The sequence below is a fragment of the Tachysurus fulvidraco genome, chromosome 20 (assembly GCF_022655615.1).
Source record: "Tachysurus fulvidraco isolate hzauxx_2018 chromosome 20, HZAU_PFXX_2.0, whole genome shotgun sequence".
NCBI lineage: Eukaryota > Metazoa > Chordata > Actinopteri > Siluriformes > Bagridae > Tachysurus > Tachysurus fulvidraco.
This window is the reverse complement of record NC_062537.1, coordinates 4488716-4498828: the sequence shown is the minus strand read 5'-3', so window position 1 is coordinate 4498828 and position 10113 is coordinate 4488716. Positions and strand designations below refer to the sequence as shown.

At 38.1% G+C, this 10113-nt stretch overlaps 1 protein-coding gene and 1 long non-coding RNA gene across 3 annotated transcripts in view; one reads left to right on the top strand and one right to left on the bottom strand.

Annotated features, from left to right (window-relative positions):
• Positions 1-4219, top strand: part of LOC125139707 — a 5974-nt gene extending 1755 nt beyond the window's left edge. The window contains exons 3-4 of the long non-coding RNA XR_007138764.1: positions 236-360; positions 1837-4219. This is a non-coding gene — a long non-coding RNA (uncharacterized LOC125139707). The remainder of the gene's footprint in view (positions 1-235; positions 361-1836) is intronic.
• A 2409-nt stretch (positions 4220-6628) lies between these two features.
• On the bottom strand, positions 6629-10064 carry LOC113638303 (C3a anaphylatoxin chemotactic receptor). 2 transcript variants are annotated; one of them, XM_027139336.2, is made up of 2 exons: positions 9155-10064; positions 6629-8621 (listed from the first exon to the last, which is right to left on the bottom strand). In XM_027139336.2, exon 2 carries the CDS (start codon positions 8602-8604, stop codon positions 7576-7578), a length of 1029 nt encoding a protein of 342 aa, XP_026995137.2. In that variant the 5' UTR covers positions 8605-8621; positions 9155-10064; the 3' UTR covers positions 6629-7575. The 2 variants fall into 2 exon arrangements, with proteins under 2 accessions (XP_026995137.2, XP_047661217.1); XM_047805261.1 differs by having other exon boundaries at positions 9167-10064.
• Positions 10065-10113: the final 49 nt, after the last annotated feature.

Sequence of the window (10113 nt, the reverse complement as noted above, 5' to 3'; positions counted from 1 at the left end):
TTTATAGGAAAGAATGAATCTGCCTCACAATGCTTAATGCAGTAGAGTAGTACACATTATTTTACTGGTCTTTATTCTGCTGATTTTATTACACACCACTAGTAAAAGGCCAAAGCAGCTCCCGAGGCACTGTGGCGGCTCGATACAAAGGCTCCAAGTCATAGCATTACAGCAGGGTTTAAGCCTTCCTGTGTCTATCAATCACCCTAAACTATTTTGCTCCCTTTCCGTACAGGCGATGAATTTAGCCCAGATTCATGACAAACAAAAGCTAAAGAAATTTTGGGAGCAGAAGATAGAGCGACACCATCAGATGACTGGGAAAGAAGAAGCCAGAATGAAGAGGAGTGCTTTATCAAAGTACGTACGCCTGCCACATCCAGCAAACCGGCTCAGCCTAAATGACTTTCCTTTGGGAGAAATGCTTCTTTATCAAAACCAGATTCTTTGTTTCTGTCACTGGGACTTTTTAGGGCTTATTATTGTCTGGCAGGGGTGATTACCAAGAAAACCCCTGTCTATTAAATCAAAATTGGAGATTATTGTGAAAAATTGACTCGGAGTCAGGGAGCCATATGTGCAGTGAAGGAATACATGGTTAAGACCACTAGGGAAGATGGAAAGGGATGATTAGATTTATTTAGTTATTTTTTTTTTTATAAAGAATAGATCTTCTTTTGTGGTTCCATTTTATAGCACCAGTTGGTCAGCTTTATAAGTTGAACTTTCTCAACTTCCACTGACATGATGTGACCGCTTCTGAGAAATCATGATGGAATGATGGAATTAAACATTAGGCCACTGTTTCTTATAGACGATTGTAAACAAGCTAGCTCGCTATTAACCGAACATACTACAGACGATTTGGAGAAGTCAGTTAGCCTACAATGCATGTCTTTGAACTGGAGGAAGAAAACCTGTGAACCAGGAGAATCCCTGAAACATGCAAACTCCATGAACACCTGGCAGAGGCAGGCAGGGATGAAACTCCCAACCCCGGAGGTACAGGGCAACCAAACCAGAGTAATAGGTCACGAAGCCAAAGGCTAAATGGTGAAAAAATGTCCTTCAACCTACCAACAAAAACAACAGAATACAAAGTTAAAAACATAACAAATTGGCGATGTTTCTCACAGCAAGGTACAGTAATAATCCTTAAATAAGTATTGCAGAGATCTCAGCAGAAGTGCCTTACCAATCACATTTCCTAGCTCTGCCCTCCAATCACAAACCGGTGCCCGACCACACCCCCGCTTCCACGATGGTACTTTCCTCCTTTAATTTTCCACAGTTCAGACTGTAATTCATTCATTCATTCATTTTCTACCGCTTTATCCGAACTTCTCGGGTCACGGGGAGCCTGTGCCTATCTCAGGCGTCATCGGGCATCGAGGCAGGATACACCCTGGACGGAGTGCCAACCCATCACAGGGCACACACACACTCATTCACTCACACTCACACACACTACAGACAATTTTCCAGAGATGCCAATCAACCTACCATGCATGTCTTTGGACCGGGGGAGGAAACCGGAGTACCCGGAGGAAACCCCCGAGGCACGGGGAGAACATGCAAACCCTGGAGGTGTGAGGCAAACGTGCTAACCACAAAGCCACCGTGCCCTCAGACTGTAATATCATATACAATCTGATATGGCCATTTTGTTACTTACGATAAATAAAGGAAGCAAACACCCTATAAATATTGCATATCCAAATAACATTTCTTATATGCTATAATGATGTTATACAACTTTTTGAATGCCCCCAGAGACATTCAGCTAATATTGACAGTGCTCGTGGCACAGAACACTAAGTTTCTGACTCTCCACAGGTTAAAGAACGAGTGGATCCAGAGGCTGCTCGTTCGGAGCCAAGGCATGAATGAAAACAAGGATGCGGCGGAAATGAAAAAGGATTGAGGCCTTTTTTATTTTGAGGATTGAGGATAGAAAACTTGATTATTTTCCCATCATAGGTGCATTCAGTTCAGTTTGCCTCCCTCCCCCACTGAATGTTTTATAAAATATACCATAAGCCTAAATCTATATCGTGTGCTTATGTACCTTTGTTTAGAATGATTAGGATGGGGTTATGTGCGCGATTTACTGTGAGCATGCTGGTCACGTTCTTTCATGGAGACGTGACTGAATGTCTAGTAGCTTTGTATTGCAAACTTTGACCGACACATGCCATGTTATAAAAATTAAAAAAGAGCACTTTCAAAAAAACACCAGCTACTGTCACTTTTGTGAGAAAGGTGAAGAAAGCTGGGCATTTTATCCAAATGTGGAGCTCTACGTCCAGCCATGATGACCGTCACAGGGCTCTGGATGTTTCAACCAAATTGTAAACAAATACTTGTAGACACATAGTTCGCAGAAACTACTGTACCACATCTAATGCTAATGTGAAGCTGGTATAATGTGTATGTAATTAGACAAATGTTTATACTCATTATACAGGGTCACTTGAAAGTTTGCGAACCCTTTAGAAAGTTTTTTTGCTCTGCATAAATACGACTCAAAACACCATCACATTTTCCCACAGGTCCCACAAGCAGACAACGTGAACTTAATCAAATAAAAAATATTATACTTGGTAATTCTTTTACTTAGATTCCAATATTAGATATATGAGTGGCAAAAGTAGGTGTAACCTCTAGGATTAATATTTAATTTCAAGAGTTTATCTGATTTCAATCAGGCATCTCTGGAAAATTGTCCGTAGTGTGTGAGTGTGTGAGTGAATGAGTGTGTGTGTGTGCCCTGCGATGGGTTGGCACTCCGTCCAGGGTGTATCCTGCCTTGATGCCCGATGACGCCTGAGATAGGCACAGGCTCCCCGTGACCCGAGAAGTTCGGATAAGCGGTAGAAAATGAATGAATGAATGAATGTCATTCCATTGATTAAAAACAATCAGGTGTCTGAAAGAACCCTGTTTTATTTAAAGGACATAGATATATCAAAATCTGATGTTCACGATCACAACACATTTATAGAAGTGGATCATGGCAAAGAAAGATTTCTGTGGACTTCAGAAAGAGTTATTATTGCTCATCTGGCTGGAAAAGGTTACAAAACCATCTGTATTGAGATTGGACTCTACAAATCTATCTGTACAAATGGAGAAAATTTAAGACCATTAGTACACTCCCCAGAATTAGTCACCCAACAAATATCAATGTCTGTTGGGTCAGAAAGGAACCAAGGGTAACTTCTAAACAACTAAAGGCCTCTTTCCTTTGTTACTTTGGCTAAGGTTAATGCTTGTGTGTCTGCCATCAGGTGAACAATGAACAACCTTGGTGTGCATGGCACAGTGGAAAGGATAAAGCCTAAAGTTTGATAAAGATCATATGGACAGGGGACTAGTGGAAAAATAGTTTGTGGATGAATGAGATCAAAATAAAACCTTTTGGTTCAAATATGAAGCATTATTTTTTTTTTTTTTGAAAGACTAATACCGAATTTGAGCATAATAACATTATAGCATCTGTGAACCATGGTGGTGGTGGTGGTGGTGGTGGTATCATGCTTTGGGCCTGTATTGCTGCATCAGGTCCAGGACAGCTTGTCATTATTGATAGAACAATGAATTCAGAATGATACCAATGATTTCTAAAGGAAAATTGCAAGACATCTGTCCATGAACTGAATCTCAAGGGAAAACGGTTCATACACCAAGACGACAAGCACCCAAGTCTGTCTACAAAAGAATGAAGTCAAATCCGTTACTTTAATCCAAACGAAAAAATTGTGGAAAGAACTGAATCAAGTAGTTCCTCTGAGGAAACACAGAAAAATCCCTGTCTTGAAGCCCTTCTGTACAGATGGGATAAATTTCTTCCAAGCCGACGTGCAGGACTGATCAACAGATACTGGAAACTTCACTTGTAGTTATCGCAAGTCGCAGATATGTACTGTAATGCTGGAACATTTTTCCCAATAATTATAAGTATATTATTTTTGGCTCATTTGTGTTCAGTTTGTTTACTTTTAGGACCTCTGTGAAAATCGTTTTGTGTAGAAATATAGAAACGCTTTAAGGGTTCACAAACTTTCAAGTTACACAGTGTCTTTACAATACATATTGGCAGTGGTTTTAGTTTCCTGTCTTTAGTTTCTTCCTTTCTCTCTCTCTCTCTCCTCTGAATCCTAACCAGTAATAGAAATGATTAGAGAGAGAAATAACATACAAGTTGTAAAAACATGCATATTATGTGTCTTCTTACTTACACTAAGCTGCGCGCGCATGCACGCACACACACACACACACACACACAAACACACACCCCTAGACTATCAGTTCTAATGATCCCAGGTTCAATCCTGAGCTCAGGTCAGTATCTCTCTCGTTTCTCACACACTCCCATGTACAGGTTTCCTCTGGGTTCTGTTTTATTCCCCATTTCCCCAAAAGGCTTGTGGAGTATTGTCTATGCTAATGTGTCCCTATGTGAATATTTACATGCATAATGGACTGGCATCCCATTCAGGGAGTTTTCCTGCTTTGCACCCGTGTTTCCAGGATAGCCTCCAGATCCATCACAAACCCGATGAGGATGAAGCACTTATAGCGAAGATGAATGCTCGAGTTCCTCATTAATATCTTCAGCACAGATACCACTAGGATTCTGTGGTGAATTATTTCTGCTACCATGTGCATGCTATATTAAACCCAGTTTACGCAATACACTCTTATCTGCATGCTCTGCTTGCATAAGATCAAGATCAACGTGCTTGAATTTTGGTTTTGTAAGCGTCGTTCTTTAGAATGGTCCAAACAAACAGGGTTGGAAAAAAAAAGTTTGCAAACTAGAACATGTGACTTTTTAGAAACCAGTGGAAAAAAAAAGGAATAGTGACAGTAAATAAGTTGCTAAGAAGCCTCTTCAGCAAAACTGAAGTGTGGAAAGTGTTTAAGAAGGTTTCACAGTGCACTAGAAACAGGAACTTGGTCAGTATGGTAAGAACCATTTTCACTTAAGAATCTGCTATGCATTTGTGCCTTTATGAAGCATCAAATAAATACAAATTTATTAAAAACAGAAATAACATTCGACCTGGACAAATGTTTGACACAGCAATAATAATTCAGGTTTATATTTGTGTTTTGGTGCCACCTGGTGGATCATACACAGAACACAAGTAGGACATTAGCCTTGCACAAAGCATCAAGACGTTTTGACATTTCTTTTTCCTCTTATTTAAACTGTTACGATTATTAAAGTTTGAAATAAGATGCACTGCAACTTGAACGTTTGCATGCACAAGGTTTAGACACACATGCAATATTATATACACATGCAAGCATGTATAACGATATTCTACATAACCTGAGGCACAAATCAATCTGAATGCAGTCATTTCTTTCTTTTTTTAAGTTAATGTCATGAAATTATAATATAAATTATTTATATAAATAATATATTGTAATATATAAAACCTATAGCGAGGTGGTTTGTAATTAAGGTTGTGTTGGAAACCTATTGTATTGTATAATCATCATCATCTTGCAAGGTCAACCACATCCTCTTATATAGAAAAGAAAAGTTCCTTATTATGCACAATATTTAATATGCTCTGGTATACAGCCATTTCTGCTACAGCACATTGTTTCGCAAATCAGGAATTCGCAGAAATGGAACTGCTAGTCAGGCAGAAATTATTTATCGACACAGAAATAATTAAAGTAAAAACATCCTACACATCATCTGTGAAATGCTGATCCAAAGTAATAATGCTTTTGGTAGTTTGTTCCAAACATTCGGTCAACAATTCCGACTGGCCGTAGAATATAAATGAGCCAGAATATAAGATGATGCAGAATATAAATTCGATCTATCTCTCGGTCAGCAGAAATAATCAGGTCCACAGATGAACTTTTTTAAGCACTTGTCTTTAAAATTAGCGTTTGTCTGACAAACATCAAAATGATCACAATTCAAATCAAATAATTCACATTCAAATCGAATTCTGACTGAGTTGCAAAGGAAAGAAGACAAAAATAGCAGTCTGATAGACACAATTGGCCACACAATCTTTTTAGGATTTAGGTCTTTAAACAGAGGAAGCCAAAAAAAACAGTGATTCAAAATAATGCTGCAGCTGAACCAATGGTGTGGATTAGTGCTGCTAACCTGCTTTGATTATTGAACACTAAGCTTCACCGTTTAAAAGTCTTCAGTTATTTCTTGTAAATTTCATGCTAATTTCTGTCCATTTAAAGTCCTAGACATGATACTTGAAATCTCTCAAATGAAAATGTAAAACCTAGCCTCTGTCCTTGCCTCATGTTGTTTTAGTCTCTGCTTAACAACGTCTAACATCGGACATGAAAATTGTGTTAGTCGCTGTTTAAAGGTGTTTTAACACATTGTCAGATAAGCGTGATTTCCTCTGGTACCATAGAAGGTCACTATTTTTAAACCTAATAAAAGAACAAACAGTTTTCTATACTAAATTGTACAAAAGTTTTTTTTTAGCGTCATGAAAGGCCAAAGCATTGTTCAATTACTGTCGGTTGTCCCACATATTTGAGAACTTCACAATGCTGCCTTGCCTAGTTGGAATCGCTTTGTCTGGAATATTGTAGTGCATCACACACACAGTCATACAGCATGTTTTGTTATTTCAGAAATTTATTATAGTTACACTTTATAACTGATTATATAATGCTTTATTTACATTTCTAAGAATTCAAGAGAGCTTACTTTCAGACTTTATGCCATATATCAAGGTGTCTGTGCCTGCATGCTAGAAATAACTAGAAGACATTTAGACACACACAAAAAAAACACCCACCATTTTTAATGACACTATTAATCTGAGTCATGTTGAGTCAAACTGAACCAGTGCATGTCCAAAAACATACTCAAGAACGATTAAAATCTCAAAGTCCCCGAATCCGACAAACTGTCCAAGAATGCAGATCGGATGTGCGTCACTAACACAACATTAACATCCTGGAATCCTTTCTGATGAAATCAGGACTCCATTCATGTCAAAGGAATGCATCTTAAAAGTGCACCTCATTTCAAACCCGTGTTATTCATGTGAAAACATGAACCTGTCAGACCAATAGAATCCATGTGAACCTGATAAATCTGATTAATTAATTAGCATTAAAAATGAAATTATAATGAAAAACCATTAAACAATGTTGTCTAACTTATCACAAAAAATGTTAATCCATACAGTATACATTAACAAATGTAAATGTATTTATAATAAACTTAAATTACATCGATTATTCCTATTCCTATGTTTAAACTATAGGAAAATTATAAAAAAAAATTAAATTATACAAAAATAGTAAAATAATGAAGTATATATTAATTGAAAAGAAAAGGATAAAGGATTAAAGTGCCGCTGCATCACTCTCTTTGGGTAAAAACAAGGGATTAATCCCTTTCGGCACTACAGTCAATAGTAGTCGTACAAAGAGACTAGTGAAAGATGAAAGTGAGCTCTGATTATCATGTCATTACCGATTGGGTTAATTATACGGATTGTTAAAGATATTACTCACTACACAAACATAAGCATAAAAATATGCTCCTTGTCACGGTCACAGCTGGGCATTTGAGGAGTTGGTGCAGTACGACTGTTGTCCTTTGGAACTCATCGTGTTATCTTCGCTAAACGCCTTCTCGAAGACCCGTCTCAGCGAGAGTTTGACTTTCTCTTTAAAGTCCTGCCCCACAAACACATAGAATATTGGGTTCATGCAACTGTTGGCATATGCGAAAGAGATGACCAGGGGATCAAGGTCTTCAGCTAGTGTGGCTTCTTGTGTCCCACCATAAACCTCCAACAGACCCACCACATGGTAGGGAAACCAGGAGAGAAAAAATGCCACCACGACAGCCAACATGATACGGAATGCTCTTCCTGCATGAAATTGGCTGCTCATAACCTTCCGGCTGATTCCACTGTAGCAAAACACAATGGACAGGAGTGGTATGAGGAAGCCTAGCACAAACCGGGCCATGGTTAGCGCCCTGTAAGAGGCATCTTTGTCGGAGCTGAATTCATCTATATTTGTAGTATTTCTGCTACTGAACATGCAGATGGTCATGTTAAAGGTCTCTGATGTGAACGTTTTTCGTAGGATTAGATTCGGAAGGCTGAGGAGTATGGCCAGTGCCCATGCCAAAGCGCAGCATATCCATGCTAACCTGATCGTACGGTTGTTCTGAGCCCACACTGGTTTAACAACCTGGATAAAGCGATCCAGGCTGATGAGGTTCAGGGTAAAGACGCTGGCAAACATGTTGATGACAATGATCGTGGGTAGGACTTTGCACATAGCGTCTCCATAAGGCCAGTCATGCTTTAGAAGGATTACAGCCACGGTAAAAGGTATGGACAGGCAGCACAGGAGGTCGGCGATGGCCAGGTTCAGAAACCAGATGGTGTTAATGGTCCTCTTCATCTTCACTCCTGCAATCCATACTACAAGGGCATTCCCAGGAACTCCAAGGAAGCATGTTAGGCAGTAGAACACAAGCGATGCTACTTCAATTGATTTAATTGATGTTCCAGACAAATCAATGTCATAGTCATATGAATAGTCTTCGTCCAAGGAGTCATTCATGTCGTTTCCTAGCTTCACTGTTCCATTGTTTGGGAAGTATAGAAGCAAGAGAGAAATATTTACATTAGATTTCTTAATTCAGCTTTAAATGGCTTTTAAACACAACCGAATTCATGATATTAATTTTTTTCCAAAAATGATCCTTTTGAAGGGTTATCGTTTTTAAATTCATGTTTTCAAAATAAAATATTCACCCCCAGCCTCCCAAATTCATTAAATCAGTTGTCAAATATTTTGGTTCTCTGTAGAACGCTTCAATGCTCTGAATTCAAAAGATGTTTAAATATCACAATCATGACTTTTTAAAACTTCCTCAAAGTTATCTGTGCTTTCATCTGAAGGATAAACGAAGATCTGCGACGAACCACATATGAAACCTCAGTACTGTTCATCCATACACGTGAAAGGCTCATTTTCCTTCTTCCCAACTATGTTAAATTATGATTATATTAAACGACACCCTAAAGAACAAACCAAACATATGTTCAAATAGTACTTAACATTTAAATCCCTCAGGTTTTTACCCTTTCAGACAGTAGAAGTAACTTACCCTTGCTGATACCTTGTCAAGCTGCTGAAACCAAGTCGAACTTCTAATTCTGGCTGCGAGTTAAAAAAGAAGAAGAAAAAAGAAAAAAAAGTCCGCAGGAAAAGCTTTCACAAACATTTGTTTCAATCAGCCGCACAATCTTAACATCTGAGGTCTTTACCACAGGAAGTCAAGAACCCACTGAGGCGAATGAATGCTGCAGCTGAACCAGTGACGTGAAAATGTTTTGTTATATTACGAATGTCAAATGTATATTATACACAAACTTTTTTTTTTTTTAAAATGCTACATTTAATATGTATGTGTAATAGTTTCAAATCTATCTGTCTTTTGAATTTCATTACAGAATGGTGAGAATTCAGAAAATCTATCGGTCGAGCTATAGTATAATATTCACCCCAAACCTCAGAAAGGGGTAAAAATGTGATCTCTGAGATCTATAGCATTGTTATCGGTATCAAATGGGCTGGTCTGAGGATTTCTAAAGAGAGTTTACACAGAATTGTGTAAAAACAACAACAAAAAAATGGAGCAAGATTTTTTGTTGACAAATGGCAAGAAAGGTTTGCACTGACAGGAATGCTACGGTTACGCAAACGGTGACTCAAAAGTGTGTATGTTCGTCATACACACTATTTTTTTAGTTTAATGCTGCTAACCTGCTTTGATTATTGAACTCAAAGCTTCACAGTTTAAAAGGTCATACATATTTCTTACCTCTTTTGATGACGTCTTCTTGAAAAATCATTCAAAAAACAAAAACTTTGACTTACTTGACCCTTAAGACTTACTTCTAATATATTACTGAATATATGGCTGTATTTATTAGATTAAGAAGTAAACAATAGTTACCGCAGCCAGAACTTCATGAACGTTCAAATCAATTCCCAAGAACTATATGAGCTACTACACAACTGGCAGAATTGAACGATCAAAGATTATGCAAAAGTTATAAAACG